This window comes from Glandiceps talaboti, chromosome 8 (genome assembly GCF_964340395.1).
Source record: "Glandiceps talaboti chromosome 8, keGlaTala1.1, whole genome shotgun sequence".
Taxonomy (NCBI): Eukaryota; Metazoa; Hemichordata; class Enteropneusta; family Spengelidae; genus Glandiceps; species Glandiceps talaboti.
The window spans coordinates 25349263-25376379 of NC_135556.1; the positions used below are offsets into that span (position 1 = coordinate 25349263).

Consider the following 27117-nt stretch of genomic DNA (forward strand, 5'->3'; position numbering starts at 1 on the left):
GCAGTATCATTAGTGGAAAGGGTTGAGAAGAATGCCTACAATAGCTGATCGTTCAGTCTAACATCACTGCTAAAAATGAATTTTATTTGTTTTATTTGTGAGACGGTAAAAGTCAACAATGTGGAAAGCACAAAATCAACTTGATGTTTCTCTGAAATCACATATAATTGGAGGTGATGTAAAATTATGAAATGACTCGCCGGAGCCCATAGTTTATGAATATTTCCTGGAGTGGTGTTCCCAAATGTAATGTATACAAGACTAACCTGTAGAATGACGGTTCCACTAGGTGTAGTTTCTTTGATACTCATTTGATATTCTGTTAATTCAAACACTGGTGAGTTATCATTAACATCAAGGACTGCCACTATAACTTCAGAGTACGCCACTTTACCACCATAGTCAGTAGCCATGACTGGTATAACCATAGTTCTATCTGAAGCTATTTCATGATCCACTTCAACTTTACTGAACATCTCACCTGAAACACACACAATTATTACATATCATTGTCAATGTTTTCCACAATTTTTTCAAATCCACTTATTTCCAACATACAAGATACTGTCTGGGGGTTCATACCATTGATACCATGACTACAGCACTGAAAATCCCTACACAGGAGATGATATTTAAGTAATGTTACTATGATGAAAAAAATAGTGCAAATGACACTGTCCTACAACTGAACATACTACTATATAGTATATTTTCAGAAATACATCACTTTGAAATGAAATGATACAAAACTGGATAAACTTCATTTTTATCGAGCGACTTCGCTTGACTTTGAAATATGATCATAACTGACATGGTAACTTCAATATTGTCAATTTTAAGGTCCCTTTATAAGGTTTTTATACACTTGACATAACACTCATATAACACTGTCAGACTACTTCTACTTACCACTCATAGGGTCTATGCTGAATTTTTCAGCAAGTTCTTCACTTATAATTCTATATGTGATAACACCATTACTGCCTTCATCAGCATCATTGGCAATGACAGTCTCAACGTGAGTACCAGCTGGCCGATTCTCTTGTAAAATTGTACTGTAGGATGGTGAGGTGAAAATTGGTGGATGGTGATTGACAGTTGTCACGGTGATCTTGACATTTGCGGAGCTGGTAAACACACCATCAGACACGGACACATTCAGGGAGTACATACCATGGATATCTGGGGTTCGTGTATCAGTCAAACTTATGATACCTGTACGGAAACAAAATAATTTTTTTGTTTTGAGCATTTCATCTGCAATACATTGAACTCTATCAAATTTATAGTCACTATCCACATTTGATATGGTTCGTTTTGAACTTTAACTTGTAAAAAAATATTGAGTAAATGTGGCTTTGTTAAAATAGATGTTCACTATTTTCCACTATTCACTTGTTATATTTCCATACACGCTTGAGGTACATAATTATTATTATTATTTGACTTTATTTAAACTCGATAAATTGTTGAGCCAAAGGCTCTTCTCACACAGTGTCGAGTGCATAATGATAGTTGGACAAGTGGTCACAATATAATTAGTATTTTTACCTGTTTTACTGTCAATCACAAAATTCATCTTCACATTGCCAGACACAATGGAATAAATGAGGCGATTAGCATCACTGCTATCTGGATCTGTTGCTGTTACCATGGTAACAAAGCTGCCTCTTTCCGCAAGTTCACTGATGCTACATTCATACATTTTGTTCTCAAACTGTGGTGGGTTATCATTGAGGTCAGTCACCTCTACAATAACACGAGTTTCACTTGTTAACGCTGGCATGCCACCATCGATGGCAATAACTTTGAAAAGATGGCGTGGAAAGACTTCATGATCTAAGGCACGAGATGTAAGAATCAGTCCACTGGAAGAATCAATATGGAAGTAGTCGATAACTTCTGTCTCTTCAGCAAAATGGTAAGAGACAGCACGGTTGACACCAGAGTCATAATCACTACTGCTAACTGTTGCAATGCGAGTTCCAATGGGAACAGCTTCAGATAAAGTAACCTTGTAGGACTGCTCTGTGAAGACTGGTGGGATATCATTGATATCTTCTACATTGATTACTACCACAACCTCAGCATACGCACCAGTCAAAGTGTCTGATGCCCTCACACTTAAACTGAACCTCTGTTGAATCTCATAGTCCATGGGGCCAACCACAGATATGGCACCTGGTGAACAAACAATAAATACTGACTTGGTTAATTCAAATACATTTCATTTTCATTTCATAACTTCCATAGAAGCACATGAAGAGTCCTCATCTATTAAGATCAATACATACAAAATACACGTTACTCAGATCAATGTATACTTCCCTAATATATGTTTTCAGGTATGCACACTAATGCATACTTCACTCTCAAATTATGTATGCTCAAGTACCTAAATCACTGTATACTTCCAAAATACACATACTGAATACATAGGGTATTCAGATTTGTGTAAACTCACAGATACTCAGTATACTTAATACACAGGGTATGTTGGTCAGTGTATACTCACCAGTGTTGTGATCAATTGCAAACTGATTGAAGGTGTCACCATCAGTAATACTATAGATAAGTTTTCTGCCATCAGAACTGTTAGCCTGGATATGGATGACTGGTATGCGCAACTGAATGTTTTCTTTAACATCAACTGTATAGAATGCTTTCTCAAAGACAGGCATGGCTTTATTCATGACAGAGATAGGAACCAATACATTGGCTGTAAGTTTAGGGTCACCTGTAAAGAACAATCACAATAAAGTCAATTCAAAAATAACGGTCAACAGAAAATTTCATTAGTTAGGAAATACCTTCAATACAGCACAGCACCAATGGCATTATAGAACACCTGACTACAATTGTCATTCTAATGAGGATTATCAACCACGACGTCATACCGCCACCTAGTGGTCAGCTATAACTATGGTATTTGTCATTCTGGTGAGGATCATCGACCAAGACAGATCAAAAGCTTGATGCTTCAAACTTTGAACTGCCTGTGTGTTATAATGTTTATAAATCAGACTATGAAATCACCTACCTTTATCAGCAGCCATAATTTTCAAAGTAAATTCTTCATTTTGAATAGCTGAATCCAATTCTCTTATGACAGTAATTTCACCAGATCTACTATCAATATCAAAGTGACCCTGACCACCTTCCAACAGAGTATATCTCACTTCCCCATTCTTGTTAATATCTCTGTCAATAGCAGTAACCTGCAAAATACACAAAATACTATTGTTGTAACTCAGGTTACAAACAAATTCCATTATTGGCATTCCCTCTTTGATTAATCCTGTTTTCCCCATCTTTCAGTTTTTTGTGTAAAAAAAATATCCCTCCCACCCACATAGATAGAGGCCACATGGCTTCTAACTTATGTATTACTGGTATTCTCTCACTCAATACTGAAGGAGTGGCTTTGTCAATGTCAAAATTATCTCAAAATTCATCTCTTTATACTTCATTTTGTTTCCATGAAAAGTTTAAGTTCATTTCCAGTTCACCACAGACAATGGCTTGTAAATTTAACAAAATTAAAGAAACTTACTCACCTTTCTTACAATATCACCAACATGTGCATCAACTTGTACTACAGCAAAGTACGGAAGACCAACAAACAATGGGGCATTGTCATTAATATCCAATACTTCAATGCGTACTATTACATGTGCTATCCTGGCAGGAATACGCATATCATGGACTTCTACCACAATGTCAAACACTTCTTGTTCTTCTCTATCAAATGGTATACCTGTAGTTTTCAACACACCAGATGTTTTTCCAATCTCAAACATTTCATTAGGGTTCAGAATCTTGTATTCCAGCGGTTCATTCAGTTCATTGCCCAGTGTGTTGACAACAGCGATGGTTCTGACTGTTGTATGATTTTCCATAACTACTGCGTAGTAGGCATCTTCCGAGAAACCCAGTTCTGATGAAACTGTATGTTTAACAGTTATCTTGACAGTGGTAGAACTATAATATAGTCCATCAGAAACTTTCACTTCTAATTCATATTCACTCTTCAAGTCTTCTGTATCAATTACTGTCATTGTACCAGTGTAGGAATCAATAACAAATTTTCCTTCAGGGTCACCAGACATCAGAAAGTATTCTAATTCAGAATTTACACCAGTATCAGGATCACTGGCTTCGACTGTTACTATAGCAACATCTTTATATGTTGGTAACAGAAGAGTGGCTTCAAACTGCTCCGAGACAAATTGAGGAGGAGAATCATTGATGTCTGTTACACGAATGATAACTTTTGCTGCCATTTCTGCCTGTAACTTAGGGTGTCCCATATCAGTAACCTGCACCGTAAACTGGAACTCTGTCATCATCTCATAGTCCAAGGATTGTGCAGTTCGTATAGCACCAGTATTCGAATCAATACCAAAGTATTCTTCAGCACTTTTTTCAATGAATGAATAGATCAGGAAAGCATTCATTTCTGAGTCAGCATCCGTGGCACTTATGACAAGAGGACGATTGTTTTGGTCCAATACAACACTTCCTATTGGGGCACCTTCACTGATATCACCCACGTATTGGGAGTGAACAAACACAGGTGGATTGTCATTTCTATCACTCACATGTACAATGACAGCTGCCTGGGCCTCTAAACCAACCATATTAGTAGCTTGGACTGTCAGATTATAAAACATCATATCTTCATAGTCTAACTTGACTGTAGTGGTAATGACACCAGTGTGTGGATTGATCTCAAAGTGTGCATACTCATTACCAGCTACTATTTCATAATACACCGATGATAAACTGACAGTATGCAACTCTACCACAAAGCTGCCTGTATCCATGTTCTCATAAATGTTAGTGTTGTATTCCGTCGAGTCAAACTTTGGTGGTGCATTGTTGGAGATAGTAACACTAATGCTGACGACAGTAGTATTACTCAATGGTGGAGATCCTCTGTCACTCACTGCTACTGTTATGCTGTATTCTGCTTGTTTCTCTCGGTTCAACTCCTTAGCCAATGAGATTATCCCAAGTTTGGGACTTATAGTAAATGTGTCATCAATATTACCTGTAATAAAAAGACACAGTAAGTTCACAGTTGCCATATGGTCTTCAGCTTTCTCTTTATATACACTTCAGGTCAATCTCATAACTTTTATTGCCTTTTTAGTGAACTAAACAAAAGTTGAAATAAAGATGAACTTAACAGACAAATGAAACAATAACGACCTGAATAGAAGTAAATAAAAGACTTTCATAAATTCAACTTAACAATTGACAAGTTTTTGCCCGCAACAATTAGGCATTTCTCAAACAGAAACTCATACAGTGGATTGATATATTTAACAAATGAAATTGGCCATAATTGTCTTTGCATTATATCATTCACACAATAACACACATCGTTATATTAATGTTTTGTTATAATCATGCACTTTCAGCCATAAGCACATGCAAGATAGGGAACATAGACAGAAATGACATGAATTGATAAAGTGATCAAACCTCGCCGACGTATGCCTCCTTTCACTGCACGTGGATTGGTACATTCATTTAGAATGGATTGAATGAATTAGAAATAATGAAAGGATAAAATGGCAGGTGAAAAGAAAAGAAATATGGATATGAGTCATTTGGTTTGAAGAAAAAGTCTAGTCACACTATTTCTGCCTTTAGTACACATGTATAGACCTGTTGTCGGTTCCAAGATGCACTGTGTGTCTCTCCATACAATGCCATGTATTGTGTACATGGCTGAGGGGTTTGCACGCTACTCAGGAGGATGGTTGTCACCTGAGCCGTAAAATCACTGTCTATCATTGCTGGCATTTAGTCTTTCTTCTATAAAATTACTCATAATCAAAGAAATCAACATGGCTTTACATCATTTCCTGATGAAAATGTTATTTCAAATGTAATACAGACAAAACAAGACTAAATGTAACAACATATGCGACATCATCTCACGCAATGCATCTTGGAACCAGAAAACCGACTTTTGATTACATGTAATGCTATGAACTTCCATGTGATAAACTAACACCCCGGTAACTCATTTTAATTTGATATCTTGTACAGAATCCCTATTCTACTTGGCATATCTTTGGTCATTTCGGGATTTCCTGCAAGGTGTTATGGGAAAACTTTTGGTGATGACATCACACTTACCACAATCTTTGTCTTGACAAATACAAAGTATTAAACTGTAGTAAATGTGATGTCATCATCAGAAGTTTTCTAATAAACCCTTGCAAGAAATGCTAAGAATGCCAAACAGATGCCAAGTGCAGTATGGCTTCTCTTAGTACATGATTTCAAAGTTGAATGAGTTAATGAGATGCTATTTCGTCCCCAAAAAATCAAAAATAGCAGTAAATAAATATGTGTACTATAAAAGGCAGATGTAAATCTGACTGGACTTTTCCTTTCATTTTATGTAAACATGCCAGCAGATTTTGAGTTTGAGTCTGAAGTCTAGGCAATCACTGCAGTACACTACATAGAATCCCACTGGAGTCAGTAGAACCTTGGTAGGACAAGGGTTATTGGTTAGTAGAGAGTGTTAGTAGATAACTCAGGCACATATCACACATATCACCATTATGTTACTGATCACACTCAATCATTTAATACAGTGCATTTTGAAATAACACTCATTTCTGTGGTGTAAAATTAATGCCGTACAAAGGAACACTCGACAACATGGCATGTATCTTTGAACTATCTGCAAGTAAACTACATGCCAAATCAACCTTTCACATATGTATTCAAAGCATTAGCCCTCAACCAATCATAGCATGACCCTCAACAAGCCTGCATCCTAAACCAGATCTCCCAGAGCTGTATATGCAGTGATTTGTAAATACCCCTATACTATAATATCACCTTTGTGTCAGATTTGAATCAAATAAGTCTGTGCATGTCATAGCTATGACTGGACACATCCAAGTATAGACAGACACACATGACCATGAATGGCACAAGGACTCATTCCTAGATCCTATCACTCCCATCATACTCTACCCTTTAGGGTAAATATGCTATAAAATTAGCTACTCGCCCTCAACAAGCTTGGGTCAAAGGTCAATTCCTCTTTAGGTATTGATTGTAGTTTATAAATCTTCACTTGAATGACAATAAGTAATCATGACAGGCCACTAGGTGAACACAAAGGCAAAGATTCATCAAAACCTTTTCAATCCATTCACCTTGTCTACTTAACTTACTACTGGGTATTTGGGCTGTCCAACACTTGAAGCTTTGACAGTCTTGCTACTACTAAAGTCTCTTTTGAAAAGCTTAAATAATTGCATTCATAACTTTCTTTTGTTGGTGCTGTACACAAAACAGACTCACTTCATGTCTACTTTTGTACATTGTCACACAATAGCAAAGCTTCCAATGACATTGCTTTATCTTGTCTCAACTCCACTTGTGAGGTTTTGCTGTATTAGCTCTAGGGGGGCTTGTCTGCTTCTATTGCCATTAATCTACCCACCTTCCCTATAGGGCTATCTTCAACGCTAATATGTTGGCCACAATGAAAGAAATGGAATGTGTGGCTTTGGTCTACTACTAGTAAGCTTCTTACAAGTGTTATGTAAGTTTTGTCAAAGTTGTTGCAGATAACTGCCATTTGTCTTTCACCTTCTCACTTCTGAACACTTCTACAGGATGTAGATTATCAAAACCATTGCTGACACTACTAGAATTCACCCACGTCATGTGACCATACCCTCATATTTACAGGAAAACCCTGATGTTAACACCATGTGTCTCTTCACCAATAGTTAAAAAACAGACTTAATAAATGTTTCCATCTTGTTTTGTGTGTGATTACCCACACTAAGAATAGTAGCTACATCTTGCCCTAATCAATGCCAGTAGAATGGAAGACCTTTCACTGTCTCTAATCACCCTCAATAATACCTTTAATTGGGAATGTGAAGAATGCAAGTGTAGATACAACAAAAGGTGACATCTAGCAAGACTAATTTAAAACATCTAGTGTGAGTTGACAACAATTAGACAATCAATAATTAATCCACATCTATTGTTACAAATTACTGCTATGTCTCTTTGATAAGATCTCTTCAATACACAAATTGAAACTTTTGAAGAACTAGACAGAATTGATAGTGAAAGCCTTCATTAATAACTTGCACAGATAAGCTTGCATCAATTTGATAAGATCAGATATTGAATGAAATGGCCACTACATTAAACAGAAATAAATAGCACTGATGACATTGTAACACAACAGGGTACACATAATTTCATTTATTTTTACCCAATTTAATACCACAATCCTGTAATCTGTTCCAGGGGTTGTCAATTTGATGACACACACACACACACACACACACACACACACACACACACACACACACACACACACACACACACACACACACACACATACACATGCACGCAACACACACACACACACACACACACACACACATACACACACACACACACACACACACACAATCTTAGATATACATGGTACAAACCAAATGAAACATCATTGAAAGAAATATTGGACTTTTAACAAGTTGGTGCATATTTATGTAGCATCTCTAGTAAACTTCTATAGTTAATGGTGATGTAAACAACAAACCACACTCCAAAACAAACCATGCACAAGTGTCAAGCATTTACTGACTCTCAGCACCAACTTTTCATACTTTGATAAATTGAAATCCCTGGCCTGATAAATGTGTATCACTATCAATAATAACTGCAATCAAACTATTAATTCTTAGTTTGCTGTGTGCTGCCGATCTACAAATGCCTCAAGACTGTACTCTACATGTCTACATCTTACATACCTGACTGAATGGAGTAAGTTAATTCAGCATTCTCTCCTCTGTCTCTATCCATGGCAACCACTTGTACAATTGACGTTCCTATAGCAGCTGTCTCATAGACACGTCCTATGTAATTGTCAGAGCTGAACACCGGTGTGTGGTCATTAGAATCTCTCACATTGATGATAACACGGACATAAGCTCTATAAGAAGGGATGCCTCTGTCCTTCGCCTGGACTGTTAACACATGTTTTCTAGTAGTTTCATGGTCCAGTCTATCCTGAGTGTATAGAACTCCAGTCAAGGAATCTATCCGGAATTTGCCTTTACTAGATGGGTCTGTACTTCCATGGATAATATAGGAGAGTCTCTTATCCTTATCTCTATCCTCAGCAGTCACTTTTAATACTATTGTATTAATCTCAGTATCCTCTGGAATTTCCAAGGAGTATTCCTTCTCCAGAAACTCAGGTCGGTTATCATTGGTATCAAGCACTTCAACATGCACCTAGACAGACATAAATATCACATGTAAGCAAGATGACCAGACAATAATGATACATGCACTGTACACAAATGTTTGTGACAGACAATTCACCAAGTTTAACTAGTATTGACTATGATCACAAGATGTCAAATCTACTGCTTAGGAACTCTAGAAAACACAGATCTCATTGGTCACTGAAGGTCACATTATACGTCTAATGCTGGTAAAAGCTAGCATTCCTGAATGTTATTGGATGTTGGAGGTCACATGACATTATGTCTATTGCTGCTATACGCTATCATCCTGAATATTATTGGATGTTGAAGGTCACATGACATAAGTCTACCAATCATAAATGTGTTAGTTGACAATACCTGAGTGGTTGCCATGTTGAAACCATCACTGACACCAATACTTAGGTTATAGGATGGTTTCTCTTCCCAATCCAGTTTACTTGCTAGTAATAGGTTACCATCAGTTGGGTGGATGAAAAACTCTTGAGTACCTTCGCTACCAGCTGTACAAAAATGAATTAGACACAGTAAAGTATAATTCAGTGTTGTAATTATAACATAAGGGATACAATAAACTCAGTACTTTGTAGTAGCTAGGGCCATGCTTGCTCTTCACTTCAACAATTATTGTAGAGCATTTCTCCTCTAAAGTAGAACATTCACTTCTTACAAATTCTATGCATTTCATTTTCCAAGTATTTTTCATGTGGTAAGTTTTATTGTTGCTAACCTAGAATATCTCTTTATTAATTTTCTTATCCAGACACTTTTGTCTATGCCTTTAAGCACCTAAGTTGGGCAGCTGATAAGGGTGTGGCAGCGGTTAGGAACTAATTGTCTTATTTAGCAAATATCAACTGCCCACATCATCCAGGACCTTACTTAAAAGTATGTAACTAGTGTCCAACAATCAAGTATTTGTGTGATTTTCTTGTATGTGATGCTGTGTCAATTATTGGTCAACTTACACAGACACAAACTACAACTACTGCTACATGTTGATATAAGTTATGGGTGTTGTAATTATACACACAGTAAGCATCATCTCTTATATAGCTTCTCTCAGGGTTATTTCAGATAAATTTTCATAGACTTCCTTGCTCTTACAGCATTCATTTTCTGGAACGTCAAGACTTACTATATACACTATCTTGATTACAGGGATATTCTATCCACATAACCAAGGCATCAGTATCACCTATTTGTGTAATTTAGTTTGTGTCTATTTTAGTTTGTTGATAGCTTGTTTTCTGTAGCAATATCTTACCAATGATAGAATAGATGAGAGAACCACCATCAAAATCACCAGCTTCCACTAGTGTGACCATGTGATTGACAGGATCACTCTCCATCACCTGTACACTTAATGGATTGGGAGATAGAATAAGAGGAGGATTGGGTGATGGTTTCATTCTCTCTCTGACCTGGATAAGTAACCTGGCCCTTCCTTTCTTTTGACGTGGCACCTTACCATTATCAACAACCTCCAACTGTAAAGATAAAAACTTCAATTAGTACCCTTTGCACTACTCCATGGTTCACTATCATTCTTATCAATTGTCAACTTCACAGGTGTAGTTAATTTTAAAAGTAGCAGGTAAAATAAGAAAGTAGGTTGAAATACAGTGAATATGCCCAATAGTGGAGAAATAGTGGTTGAAACAAAGAAATTTTTAAAAACAAGATACCTGGAAAAGTATCAAGCAAGAAGCTGTGGAGTAGCCTGTAGTCATTTTTGTTGACCATCGGCCTTTATCTATAGCCCTGCAACTTACAGGTAAGTCTTATTTAATTTTTAGTGCCAACATTGATAGAAAGCCCCATTCCCTCTCACCTAGAAATGTCTAGACAGATTCATTCAAAGCATTAAATTACAAATTACACATGCACACACACACAGACACACAGACACACACTTCTGTCTATTAATACTTCAGAAACTTAAAGCTGGTAATGGAGTTGTGCTAACAAGTAAACTTCAGTTATTACAACTTACCGTTAGGTCATACAAGTCATCATCCTCATCCAATTGTTTTCTAGTCATAACAACACCTGTTTGTGGGTGGATAAAGAACTTCCCCTTTTCATCCCCATCTTTGATAGAATAACTGAGTTCTGCATTTTCTCCTTTGTCACTGTCAGATGCAAACACACGGAAAATTGCTTCTCTGTCACTTGTTCTGTTTCTGGCAGGTACAGAGACAGAATACATGAACTCAGTAAAACGTGGGGCATTGTCATTGAGGTCATCCACGGACACAATCACTCTAGCTGTAGATGTCATAGCAGGCTCACCGTTATCAGACACTGTCACCTGTTAACAGAAACAACAAAAGAAATACAAATTAAACATTTTCCATTGATTGTATTTGCCATCATTACAACAAGAAAAGAATTAACGAATTGTGATAAAGTATACGACAGCTATCGAAAATAAAGTTCCTAAAATTTAGTAACAACATGACAACTACTAGTACATGTCCTATAAGTGGAATTGGGTAGAGAAACAAATCAATGTTGATGTATCTTGCTGTCAACAAGTTCAGATTTACTACACATGAGGACAATACTGAGACTACCTAGCTTACTCAAGTTACTATACATGTACCTGTGCTACATCTCAGCTACATGATTTCATAATTATCTTTTTACAATTTACCATGATGCACCTCAAAGTAACAAGTCCTGTCCTCCTAGTCCCCCCCCCCACCACCCCTAGTTGGATGAACTATGTCCCAGACTTGAATGTCCACAGTATGTGCATAACCATGCAAATGGTCAAGTATGACTATCTATCTTCTAAATGCACAGAATATAAACAAATGATGAACAAAAGTTTCTCAAATCAAATACACACATCACCTCCTGAAGGTATCAATGTTCCTAATGATCATTGAAGTTATCAGTATAGATCTGGTAGTTACAGTTATGTTATTCAATGTATAAATACCCCCCTCCCCTCTCCCCACACCATTCACCCACCTACCCACCCTCTTTTTCATTATGTTGTTGTGAATCTTACTGTTTATGGATGAGGACAGCTACACAGCCAAGTCATACTATTACTTCACATGTACACCATTGTGATATACTACATTTCTAATCACTATCTGATGCTAGATAAACACAGTCTAATCCATAGGGAAAACATGAGGAATTGACAAAACAAACACAGACATATTCTCAATGCTGGGGTAACTATCAACTCTGTTTGTATATAGCTTGCATAATTTTTCACCAGTGTTATAATACACAATGTAGTTGTATAGTATTTATAATCTGAAGCATACAGAACAGACAACATATTGACCAGTAGGGACTGCACAAACTTTTATTAAAATGTCAGATATACCATATTACATACACACATAAATGTATACAACACACACACACACACACACACACACACTACATGCACAAGACACACCCAGAGACACCAAGACACACATGAAGACAAACCCACACATGCATAGAAAGTCCTCAGACACCACGCACATCAACACACACTAATAGAAAGCCCAAGACACCACACACATTACGACACATCCATAGAAAGCCCCAGACACCATGCACATCACGAGACACCCAGAAAGCCCCAGACACCACACACATCACGACACATCCATAGAAAGCCCCAGATACCACACACATCACGACACATCCATAGAAAGCCCCAGACACCACGCACATCACACGAGACACCCAGAAAGCCCCAGACACCACACACATCAAGACACACCCACACATTGATCACTATACAGATACAGCTTTGTATCTAGATAAGCAGTCAACTCTCGATGGTATGGCAGTAATTACTTTTGAGACATTTTCCGGTGTTGTTACAAATCAACAAGAAAACCTAATCTTGTTCTTTTACTTGTCATTTTCATTTTGGGATAAGATCTTGATATAGCCTCAAACTATTGAGTGAGTCCGTACTTGGAATACAACATTATAACAACACACAGTAGTGAGTATGATTAGCCTGGGAGATCATATCCATCTTATGACACTTTCTAGATATGTTGTTTACAGGAGTGGCTACCAAGTCAGAATGGTATACTCTATAAACCTTGAAAGAATGTCATTGCTGACATCAAGGGGCACAAGCCGAGTTTTATACATTTGTTGGGGTAATTTCTAATGCATGTATACTTAACTACCACTTGCTATTGGTAGAACTCACAACCTGGTATTCAGGTATTATACATGATTTGATGACATCATTTAGCATACCCATACTAAAATGTTGAGGAAGTCCCAATAAACTATTATGCCACCATCAGTGTGACTTGTAAGGCCACCAAAGACATGCATTAGACATTAATGTTATACTGGAATAGTTCAATCAAGGTTTTGTAGATATTTTCACCCAAGTTAAAATAGTTGTAAACCCAGTTTGTGATGCACAAATGACATGGATTGACAGTATTTTGTTTTGTGAAGTTCTGGTCAAAAGTCTACTACTGAAGCGATACAGCTTGTATTTTCAGTATAACATGGATACTTATGAAGTGATTCAACTAGAGACCATTTTTCTTAAATGAATGTCTCACCATCAGCTTATCAGTGACATGATAACAGCTTTATAAATCTGTGTTTTGTACCAAGGTCTGTATGTTTATGCATTGTGACTATCAAGGCTAACACATGTACATATACAACATAGCAATCGTCTAGACATCACACACACAAGGACACTTTATACATCCCTCAATTGTTTCTCCAAACACACCAATGAGATTAGTTTGTCATCTCAAAGAGATTTAGCCGACAAGCTAAGCTCAATTCAGGTGACCATTCACTGAATCTTTTTCTTTAACTTATTTAGCTTTCAGTACCTGTTAAGCACTCCAATAATGTACATGTGTACAAAGAGATGATAAAGTGAATTGACAACTGACACCAACTCATAAAACACACATGTATTACACTGGTCTCAACTACAACAATTATTCTATTTTCACAATTCAGTATTAGATATCCCTGTCTATGTTATTAGACATGGGTTCAAAGCTAAACCAAGGTATGGAAATCAAACCAACTTTTACAGTGAATCTGAGTTCTAAACTATTTGACAAAAACATTGAAGCCATGGTAACTGAACTTTACATACCACCAAATACCTAACACATACCCAAAACCGACATTATTTTATTCAAGTTTTCCATACAGGCAAGCAGACAGACAGACAGACAGACACACAGACGGACAGACACAGATATGTGTGCACACACACACACACACACACACACACACACACACACACACATATACACACACACACATACACACACATGCACAAGCACAAACGCAAGTTCAATTTTGTTTGACATAGGTACATCATACTGTAATATAAACACTAAGTATAATTTCTAGACACACCATTATACACATTACATGTATGAATACATACTTGATAATTAATTCTTCCATATAGTTCATAGGATGCTATGTGCTCAGAGTGCAAAGTGTTTGTTTTGTGTTGGGTTTAGAACAGAGAAGGAAATGAGACTGCCTAAGAATGTTTGGCTAGTCATGTAATATGACACACATAGGCAAACAGTATGAATAGGCTACTAATTCCAAATACACCAATGTAACATGAAACCAAGGTTAGGTTATGTTTGCATTCAACTCACAAATCAGCTTTCCACCAAAGTAATCTCATTAATAGTCTATCCATACAATTTCAAATTAGCATACACACAATTCTACCTGGCCAATGTTACATGAAGTATATTTCCATCCATACAGTAAATTAGTATACACAATTCTACCTAGCCGATGTTGGTATATTTCCACCCACACAATTTCAAATTAGCATAAACAATTCTACCTGGCCAATGTTACATGAAGTATATTTCCATCCATACAGTTTCAAATTAGCATACACAATTCTACCTGGCCAATGTTACATGTTAGTATATTTCCATCCATACAGTTTCAAATTAGCATACACAATTCTACCTGGCCAATGTTACATGAAGTATATTTCCATCCATACAGTAAATTAGTATACACAATTCTACCTAGCCGATGTTGGTATATTTCCATCCATACAGTTTCAAATTAGCATACACAATTCTACTTGGCCAATGTTACATGTAGTATATTTCCACCCATACAGTTTCAAATTAGCATACACAATTCTACCTGGCCAATGTTACATGTAGTATATTTCCACCCATACAGTTTCAAATTAGCATACACAATTCTACCTGGTCAATGTTACATGAAGTATATTTCCATCCATACAGTTGGAAATTAGCATACACAATTCTACCTGGTCAATGTTACATGTAGTATATTTCCACCCATACAGTTTCAAATTAGCATACACAATTCTACCTGGCCAATGTTACATGTAGTATATTTCCACCCATACAGTTTCAAATAAGCATACACAATTCTACCTGGCCAATGTTACATGTAGTATATTTCCATCCATACAGTTTCAAATTAGCATACACAATTCTACCAATGCAATTGTATTACATACATATCCAAGCAGTTTCAAATTCACACTCAAAATTCTACAAGGGAAATGTTAATATATTTCCAATCATACAGTTTCAAATTAGCTCATTCAAATAAATGTAACTAGATAAAAATAAGGGTTAGTAAAGCTCTAACTTATTAATATTATAATTACATGTAATTATGCAAAGTTAACACTAACCCTGTTCACATTTAAATATCACCAACTGAATGTACTAAGAGTATATCTTGTTATCATATCAAAATGTTTACTTTATTAAGACAGGCCTCAAAAATTTATTTTGTAATTCACTACTTCACAGGGCATGTCAATTTTCAATCATACTTGCCCTAGGGACAAATTTTCATGTACTAAATTACCATTGCTTGCATCAGTATTTGTGTATTTAAGACACAGTGTATTAAGCAATAGCATGAATAAAATATGTAGACATATTTCAATATTTCACTTCCAATCTGGTGTATGGGGACAGGTATGCTAATGTAGACACATATTTCAATAGTTCGCTTCCAATCTGGTGTATGGGGACAGGTATGCTAATGTAGACACATATTTCAATAGTTCGCTTCCAGTCTGGTGTATGGGGACAGGTATGCTAATGTCCATCATACAAAGTCATATCTAATATTCTACTGTGAACAGATAACAGTTTAATTCAATTATTGTAAAACAAATCAAGCTGGGACAGAGTTATTGTGGTCATCATAAATACATGTAAATGTAAAATTGACAGCTGTGTATTATTGTTATGTATACTTGACATGACTTCCGATCACTTCATTATTTATTGCTAATATTTTCCAGTATTTTTCGTATCAATTTTTTCTCATTAAAATTCCATATCTAGAGTTAATTACTCTTCAGTCATTACAGATGTGACACATAATGAAATGCTATTAGCTTTCCAGTGCATTAGATGTTCTGTCTATTTCCGTATCATGAAAGATGAAATGCCTTATAACTCCTCTTAAATACACAGGTGATTTTCATTTGGAATTCCACGCCATTTCAAACATATGGCGACCAATAAACAACATTGGGTGTGGGGAATTCCACGAATTCAACTTTTTTTTTTACAGTATCAAAATGATGAACTATTGTACCTAACAGGAGAATTGCTGAATGTTTGTCTATCCCAAAGGTTTTGTAAGCCTTCAAATATTTCTGTATCAACTTAATAGTTGGTCAGTTACTGAATTCCTTGCAACATGTGGGCCTCCATATAAATTGTCTAGCTGGGGCCCATTTCATTGGGCGGTACTGACATTTTAAGTGTTGCCCTTTACTTTAGATTGTTTCAATCTTATCATCTGCATTTTTTATACATGACACTTTTAACGATACCAGCTAGAATAGATTTTCTTCATCTCTTCTTTCTTTCTTTCTTTTTTTTTGCCCTTTTGGTCAGCACTAAATTTTAATCTCATTCAATTGTTTGTAATATTCTTTATATTACTACAAGTGTTACACACTATAAATTTTTATGTATTTTCCACATTGTCATGAAATACCGCGGTGATAGTTCCAGTGATTTTTGACATACATTACACATACAACGGTACTGCACACACACACAGAGAGAGAGAGAGAGAGAGAGAGAGAGAGAGAGAGAGAGAGAGAGAGAGAGAGAGAGAGAGAGAGAGAGAGAGAGAGAGAGAGAGAGAGAGAGAGAGAGAGAGAGAGAGAGAGAGAGAGAGAGAGAGAGAGACTGCCATGCAGAAAGCTCAACTGAACCTAAAATCACATATGTCAACAAAATAAATGATTCAAAATTATTTTCAAGACAAGGACATATGTGTTGATTTAGATTCACCAGTCACAAGACTTATGCAATTGTTCATCACCACAGCTGTTACTATAGGTGATGGTCTTATTATCCAGACAAACAATACTACTTTCAGACACATATAAAGTACTTTACATTTATAGTACAATACGTCACAATCCACTCCTAGCAGCCATGGTAAATTATACTTGATAAATACACGACTATTTTCTGAAACATCTCCTAAGACTGCCTGATATTGAAAGTGTCTAAATGGTAAATCTTAGCTTATTACTCTAGGACTATGTAAATGTCATAGTGGTATAAAGTGACCATAATAGTCTTAATGACAACACATAATTACTCTATATTATCTCCTACTTAGTGAATTTAAGCATTAACATTAATTTTCCATTGTCTTAATTCATGTGAGACATCTTTCTAATGAGATAAACTTCCTGTTGGATTGCCTGGACAGCTCATAACACTAACCCATGATGTACCATAATGTACAAGGTTTTATCACCATTGGTATCACTTTAATGGCATTCGGAAGCAATGTTTAACGGAAAACCAATAAACAGAACTCCCAGATTTAAACTGGTAATGTCTTGCTTACAGAGACAGCTTCAAACCGTATTAATTTTCACAACTTCAGTCATTTCTCTATTTTCAAAATTTGTAAAATGACACAGAATTTTCCATCAATCAAAAATTGCTAAATTTGATAAGTGTGCTTTACTATGCATCATATAATAAGTACAAGTTGGGGGCCAGAAAACCAAAGGGTGGTCAAATTGCTTGTTTACGTGATATATGAGAATAAGTGCCTACCAGTCAATTTTCAGTGTGCCTCTGGAACTACTTTCGCTCAAAATCAAAGTTTCTGAAAATTCTCTACAATTTTTACTATATCAAAGCTCCTTCCTCATCCTTTTGATAAAAATAATTCAAATTGGGGTTCATTGCCTCTTTTTTATGAATATTAAAAATCTTTTAATTTTCTCACAGAGTAACACAGTATTCGGTAGCCATATTGGATTCTAGATTAATTTTGAAATTATTTGGCCCTTGGCTTCAAAATTGCCAGGTTACCCCTGTTTTTTTCTATTGATTTTAACGGGTTTGAGTTTCTAGTTTTGGAGACTATTTATTTCTGAGGTGCATGTGCATAAATCATTTCATCCTACAATGTTAAGCTGTCTACTTGTGTAACAACATTATTCTATCATCACATTATATATATAGACATCACAGACACTGTACTGATCATGCCATTAGACAGACAGTATACAACTGTTTAAGATATTTACTTGGAATAAGTAACATTCAAATACTACTAATCTTTCACATCTCATAAATACAATTATTTCCAATATCATCAGATACCTTGTGGTATCTTTAATGGCATTTGTCAGCTTTCCCTATCCTAATATTCAAAATACTCAACATACCAAGACTTCTAGTTAAATAGCAAACTAGATTGAAAGCTCAATGTAACTTTGCTCAATTGAACTAGCACTAGGCGTGTGTTAAATGTAATATTGTACTTATTCTCTCACTTGTCACATCTATTGTTGTCTTCAACAAAGCAACGTGAAATGAAAATACTGTAACAAAGTCAACAAAAGAATGGAATGCAATTTACATTATAGGGATGTAATACAACCGTGTATAAAATAATAAGAGTAAAATCTCCCATCTGACCCCAAAAATTTACAATGTAAAACCTCTAAGACTTTGGAAGCCCATGACTTTGTGACCTAAGACTGTGTGACTCACGACCTTGTGACCCCATGTCTTAGTGATCACATCAATTTTGTAGAAAGATATATATATCTATCTTAAACATGATCTAAACCATCCTAGGACTATTTGTAGAAAATCAGTTGATAATAAAATCTCCGATCTATCTGATAACTCCAAAGACAAAGTGGTTTTAGATAACTACAAAAATTATCAAACGATTCAACACATCCACTACATACAGAATATGAATATCTCCCAAGTGGCCGCTGCCTCAGAGTACCACATACAAGTACAAACAGGTTTAGTTTAGTTTCGTGCAAAGATCAATTCAACTCATTAATAACATGTAATCACTGCTAAATATATTTCTTTGTATGTATTGTAATCTCTACTTTTCATGGATTATTATTGAAGTAAATGTAATCTTTGTGGCAATGTAGTTCCTGTCAATGCAAAAGAAATTTCACGTTTTCATGACGAATAAAGTAATTATTATTTTTATTAGTAGTATTATATACTGACATCACCAAACCAAATCCTCTTTTGGTTGGTAGTAAAATTACCATGACATTCAAGAGCACTTGGGTTCAGAAATGGACATTTACATTTTAGAATATATTAGTTTTGTAGAGAGAACTTTGACTGACAATATTCCTATTGAAAAAACCAAATTGCTGTCACATATGTAGCTTCTACATAGCCTTCTCCTGCCTTTGACTATAACTCACTGTCGTTAGTCACTGTATATGACAACAAAGCGTCCTGTATCATATCTGATTCTTGGTTAAGTATGCCAAGAGATGACACCTTATCTAGTTAGCTCTGAGACTTGGCTACTGAGATTGATAATTCCGTTTGGCCAAAGAGCAAGTCTGTTGGCTAACAAACAATATCTTGCCAGGTAGTCTACAGGCTATCCATGGCTTCAAATCCTTTTTCAGAGCTACGGATATCCCTCTAGACTTACTTGACAGATATCAGGTGTATCTCTATGGACAACTTCAATGAGCATTCACACGTGGTCATAACATTGCCCCAAATAAGTTTTATCATGGCACATGAAGTCTGACTTGATCAGAATTACTGCCTTGTTTAGAAGCGTGGGAAATGGTGTTAATGTTTATCATTACAGGCAGTAGAATAGTAACAGCACACAGGCGTTTCTCATTTGGTAGTGATCATGACCAGAGTAACAATGGTAACCAGTTAAATCAGTGTTAATGGTGCATAGCTACAAACAAATCACGTCATTCTTGTCCATATCCCAGTCACACTAGCTAAGTGCTTCTATACCTTGTAAGTAGGCTGCCCCAATCATTTCATCAGGTTTTCCACACTAAAATCTATTAAGTATATTAACTGATGGCAACTATCACTTCTACAGGTTTCTGCTGTGCTATCTGTATTGGGTCTTCTAGGCATTCTTGGCTAAAACACTGCTGCATTTTATATACACTAAGTTAAATCCCTTGATAGAAATGACTACGAATGCCACACAAATCACTACTACAATCCCTATCATTCTAACAAGTTCCCTGATCTACAATTTACTTTCTATTTGTTGTATAATAAGATATTATTCCCCAATATTTTTCTTTTGCTCAGTCGAGGGAAATACGCATGACCTAAGGGGCCTTGTCACTACGAGTCTAGCAACTGGTAGTGACAAGGCCCCTTAGGTCATGACTTGGCATGGAAACCTACCTCCAGACTGTGTTCATCTTGTCTCTCTCTGTCTAGTTTTCTGTTGGTAGTGGTGATTACACCTGAAACAATAAAAAAGATTCACTTATGTAGTAATAATAATAAATATGTTTGATAAAACAAGCCAGCAGTCAAAAAGTAAATGAAATATACCAGTACAAACACGATATACATTCAGGGATCTGCCGACGCCGGTCGGCACCGGTCGCTAGCGTCCGGGACTCAGCCTTGCCGACCACCACTCAAAGGTTGCCGACCACCACCTTCAAGTGTCACCGACCCCACGATCACTTTAATAATTACACATTTATTTTCTGCCCACATGGGCGTATTGATTTAAAAGATAATGAAGTATGAAAATGTCTTTGAGAAAAGAACAATGTAGACGACCATTAATTACAATAATGACAAATACTTGACTATTTATAAAGACGAAGTGTGAATTGACAACAGCTGACGCTGCATGTGTACAGTATGTGTGTGAATTACAGGGCAAACACGATGCTGCAGACTTTCGACTAGCATTCTTCAGCGTCGTCAAAAAAGTATAACAGCCTCATATACCTTTTATAAAGTGTTGACGTTGTGTCCGATCATTAGTTTTCTGTTCAATTTTACTCTGAAAACACAGAGTCTGTCTCATGTATCACGAGATTTCGTCTAAACGTGATGCGTATGTGTGGATATACGCAACTTTTTAGAGTTTTGAAACTGCAGTCGTCTTTGGATATTTAGTTTGATTGAAACAACTTTAGCTTTTCAGAAAACTAATCAAAAACTGATTGAAAAAAAATCGATGTGCAAAGACTGAGATTAGAGTAATAAATCAGTAGAGAAAGAAAAGTTGGTTTTATCTTTTTCATTGGCAACTTTGATCATACACCATATACTTTGAGTGTACCATTAATTTATTCATGAATATTAATTATGCAAATTGACATGAATATTAATTAGCGACCGGGACTACTCTCAAGCTTGGCAGAACCCTGTACATTGTATGTAAAATGAACTAACTCAACCTGCAGACTGTACAACTGAATTCAACCAGTACGCATATCATCATGAAAACCCTGTACAAACGATTTGAAAGAAACTGAACATAGTTAAATACTACATATAAAGTTGTGAGATGCAATAAATGGCTTGCTTTTTAGCAACTGACCATGACAGTCCAGGTCAAGGTCTTAAAGAAAGTTTGCATCCTATAACAGGAGGGTACATCATTGAATAGAATACTACTCTATCAACTCTGTATACATGGAATAGTGAGATACATATACTTCTAAACACTCTTTAAAAAAAAAAAAAATAGGACAAGACAGATATCTTTATGTGAACAAATATTAACATATTCAGAGACAATATCATTACAAATATTAACATATTCAGAGACAATATCATTACAAATATTAACATATTCAGAGCCATATCATAACAAATATTAACATATTCAGATCCATCTTATTACAAATATTAACATATTCAGACCCCATATCATAACAAACTGAGGGTAAGTTCCAGGGAGAAAGTCAAAAATAGAAAAAAAGTTGATAGCTGGATAGATGCCAATAGATGTTAACTAAAACCAATAATTCATACTGTTGTTGACAGCAGACAGCATATAGTATATGTGTGTGTGTCTGTCTGTCTTTGTATCTAGGGGTGTTTCAGCCTAGCTTGTATTATTTTTTTCCTTCAAGTTTACATGTAGCAAACGTAAAACAATGATAAAAGACATCAGACTAAGATATATTCAAAAGGTCATCTATGGTAAACCCTCCAGTTTCATTTTTAAAACAAAAGTTGAAATAACTATGTTAGTTATCAACAAAATACAATTACCAAAGTTTGTATTCTGACAATTGAGCTGTGAAATTGACCTAGATGAAAACGATATCTGTATTAGCATAAATCTGTGTCTGATAATGTGATATAGACACTCAGCTGTATGTGTGGTATTCAATCCTTGTTACTCTATCACACATCACTCTACACTTGTTTTTACTTGACCTGAATATGTCACGATAAGTTATCAAATATACACTAAGTCTTGTTGGAGCATCTAACTATACCAACCACCTCGTTATCAAGTCAAAAAGTTCTCTGACATTTAACCGCACCAAGGCTCTTCACCTATCTATATCATAATTTTATACCAGTATCATTTAATACACACACAATGACCTTTTAGCTGCAGCATATCACTTTTTATTTCAGAAGTCAATATTATCCTATCCAACCAGCAATTCTTCATAATGGGTATGGAAAAAGATATATATATCATGTAATTAAGTTGTTATCAAGTATGCTACTTTCTAAAAATAGGTACCTATCTCCATACGAAGCATGCCATGTCGCAATCCAAAATGACAGTTATTTCATGAAAATCCAGGCATGAAATGATAGGCCAGAATTACATTTCATTATGTTAAAATTCAAAGGTCACATTTAGGTCAACCCCACTGTTACATGATATAATATTTCGTAACCATAAACTCAGATACCTTGCCATGACTATTGCACTGCTACAATATGTACATTCAGTTGTGCTAACAAAATGGAAATGAAAGGACGAGATACACTTTATTTTCAATGTCTTTGAAATCAGTTTGAGTACCTTATTTCATATATCATTATTGTAAACTCTATTATTCAAATGACATCACTGCAAAGTTGTAAGAAATCTATAAAAGTGACAGCACACATTATTACAACTATTCTAAATTTCAGCCTCATCAATGTTTGAATAAAACACTTTAATGTATTATATATCTTTTTTTTTTCATTATATTTTTCAAGACTTTAGACAGTGAGAATGAATCACATGTGTTGATGGAGCCATTTCTACTTCAACCAAAGTACACACATATGAAGTCCGCACAGACTCTCTGGCTGCTGTTTTTGTTCTATACAGTCTTGAAACCATACATCACAATGGATTCAAGTCAACTAAAGTCACATGATACAGCATACAGTAAGCAGAGCTGTCTAACTAGACAGTGCAGTCACTAGTCACTCAATGAATGGGTTCTTTGTATTAGGCTTGGCGCTATACCAGACCCTACTTATTACAAAACAGCTCCCTCAATACACAGGGGCATTGTATCACATACTTCAAACTGTGTTATGACTATACAAGACTTCCAGTTTAGTTTCTTAGTTATGCTTTGATGATAACACTAACCATATACAGAGTATCACCTAGGCTAGTATGAACTAACATCACATCAAATTAGTCATAATAATTTTGTGACTGAATTTAGGTTATTCTGAGTCAACCCAAACTGCTGTGAGTGGCTATTTTTCACAATTGTTCAGGGTTTCCTAAATGAATTCAAGACCAGATTAAAATCAACAGAGCCAACTAAAAACTTCCTTCATTAGTGATTCCACAACAGTTGTTACGTTTAACTAAAGTCAATGGTTAAGTTTCTGATATCCTTAGTGAGCTCCCAATGACAGGTTACTATGTTACACAGCCATCTTAATCTTCCATCAACTGCCTCATCCTGCTGAACTTTACACCTACTGGCCTTTGGTGGCCTATCAAGCCTTCTCCTCTATGTGTGGCCAATTTTTTATTTGTGATGGTTTAATCATTACCACTGTGTGGTTGATAATGTCTTTAGATTGTCTGCACTGATGAGGAATTGTTCAGACAATACATCCCATCAAGTGATCTCTGTATCAGCTGAAAACATCCCATCACAGTTTATAAGAGAAGTGGGTTACCTGGTGAAGCTCTACTATATTCTCTCATAATCTTATTAATAAACATTCCCCATTTGGTTGGCTGTACATTCTAACAGTGTATGCCATAGCTTAGTAAACAAATCTTTTGTAGAAGATATAGCCTTGACATGGTGATACTGTTGGTAACAAAGTTAATGTTATCACAAAGTAACAATGACTCTATAGTAAAGAATTTAGTACTTTAGGGCAAATAACGTGTAGAAGGTGAACGGTTTGGTAACTAATACAGAACTTCATCATGACATCAGACCCCACACTCTGACTCTACTTACAATTCTTGGTACCTGCAATAGCATTTGAATACCTCATACTAGAGGGTCAAAACAGGACAAGGTCAACTTATTTTCCCTGTATACCTATAGTGATCCATGTGAAACGAGTGGAGCGGAAGTAATTCAAGAAATTAAATGTTCGTTATTCTTATTTTGCACCTTGGCGAATTTCTTGTTCGTTATTCCTTGGCAGTAATATTCTATTTAAGGTACCGAGAATTCAAATGAATTGTAATACATTGATAGCTGCTAGTGACACCTACCGGTAGTTTCATCAATTTCAAAGAATCCCTGTGGATTGCCTCCACTGATTCCAAAGGTGAGTCGTTGATTGCTGCTGACATCAGGATCATAAGCCTCTATTCTGACAACAGTTGTACCAGCTTGACTATCCTCCATGACAGATGGGAAGTATACAGGTTGTGTTGTCTGAGGTGCATTGTCATTTACATCCATCACATCAATCAATACATCGATATAAGAATGTAGAGGTACAGCACCACGATCTTGGGCATATACTGTAAGCCAGTAACGTTCCTCGGTTTCACGGTCTAATTTCTCAGCTGTGCGGATGATACCTACAAGATACAAAATTGGATCAAATGATTAATTGCTTTGTGGACTAAAACACTGCATATCAATGCATATGTAGGTTCTCATCAGAAGTTCCATGAAATATAACTAGCTTTATGAAATAAATGCCATCAGATGAACAAACAGATATGAACTCAGTGAACTAATAAACAAATAAAATTGATGTACAATAGCAAAAATGTAGAAGTTGGACACCTAAAAGTAGACAGAAACTGTCATATAAAAATACAGAAAAGTTTGGTGAATGGATTCATCCATTTCACAACTAAAAAGAATTCACATCTCTTGTCAACCAGTTGAACACCATAATTCTTCAGCTGGACCTAATCAGACTTGTAAATGTGCAGTAAAATTAACAACTGTACATTCAAGGGGTATTCTTTGACTAGCTACCAACTCATTAACTAACTGTAGTAGACTGCTCATAGTAATATTTAACTGCCAAAATATTAAACACAACACATGTTGGCAAGCTTGCTTCCATGTTACTTTGACAGGATGAATACATAATTTTACGTACCACAGACTACAATATGTACATAAAACACTTTCATTTTTACAACATTAGATTAGGGGAATCACTGAACTGATTTTACAATATTCAAGTTTGTCAGTATCAAGTAAAAGTAAATATACTTGATGTGGCTGAACTAGGCTGTTAGATTACTTGAAGGTAATTTGAATACTGTTGACAATGACTCAAGTGCTCAGTTGAAATGGTCAAGTATTAATTTCCTTCTCTGTGTTTGGAGTTAAAGTTTATCTTTATACTACACAAATGAACAATTTTCATTTATAAGAAGAAAATTATTTTCATTTTCACAGATTGGGGCAATGATCTACAGATAACTGTTGATGACTTTTTTTTACTATCTCTGGTTTTATCTATTTCAATGCGACATAGTGGCCGTACTGAGATGGATGTCTGTCATTTCATTAATGACGATGAATTCAAGTTGTCTTTATTGTAAATTTTTGACATGACAAACCAAACTCCCTGATTTTGTACAATGCAACTGTCTGGTTGATTGATTGGCAAGTTTGACATTTTCAACAAGTCATCTTTCTCTACGATCTGTGTTATCCCCCTTCCTACAAAGAAGTGATGTAATTTGGGAACTCTTGCATGTTGTGAATGTTTCTGTTGTACAGATAATAGGAGGCTTATAACACATGCCCAAACATGAATGAGAAGAGATTTTCGTACCCCTATGTTCTCCAGAGGGTACATTTTAAACAAAGAAATAGCATGAATATATTGTATACTACTTCTGAAAGCAGTAACTTTACAACTGGACTATCTGATTACAAATATGGCAGCGTTTCAAACAATGCGAATAAACCATGGAGAAACATGATAGTATGGGGTTCTCCTTGTGGGGTTTCTCACCGACCCCATTTTCCTCCACCATGATATGTTGTTTTCTTATTTGCCATTACAGTAGACATCATGACTACTGCATATACATGTGACCCTCC

General features: G+C 35.8%; 1 protein-coding gene across 5 annotated transcripts in view; it reads right to left on the bottom strand.

Annotated features, from left to right (window-relative positions):
* Positions 1 to 27117, bottom strand: part of LOC144438587 (protocadherin Fat 1-like) — a 63313-nt gene that overhangs the window by 18969 nt on the left and 17227 nt on the right. For all 5 annotated transcript variants that reach the window (XM_078127679.1, XM_078127678.1, XM_078127675.1 and 2 more), the window contains exons 3-14: positions 25308 to 25622; positions 21020 to 21081; positions 11296 to 11613; positions 10567 to 10789; positions 9660 to 9802; positions 8820 to 9306; positions 3558 to 5053; positions 3041 to 3218; positions 2516 to 2737; positions 1552 to 2181; positions 910 to 1215; positions 267 to 481 (exon numbers count right to left, since the gene is read on the bottom strand). In XM_078127679.1, the coding sequence (XP_077983805.1) occupies positions 267 to 481; positions 910 to 1215; positions 1552 to 2181; positions 2516 to 2737; positions 3041 to 3218; positions 3558 to 5053; positions 8820 to 9306; positions 9660 to 9802; positions 10567 to 10789; positions 11296 to 11613; positions 21020 to 21081; positions 25308 to 25622 (4595 nt within the window). The remainder of the gene's footprint in view (positions 1 to 266; positions 482 to 909; positions 1216 to 1551; positions 2182 to 2515; positions 2738 to 3040; positions 3219 to 3557; positions 5054 to 8819; positions 9307 to 9659; positions 9803 to 10566; positions 10790 to 11295; positions 11614 to 21019; positions 21082 to 25307; positions 25623 to 27117) is intronic.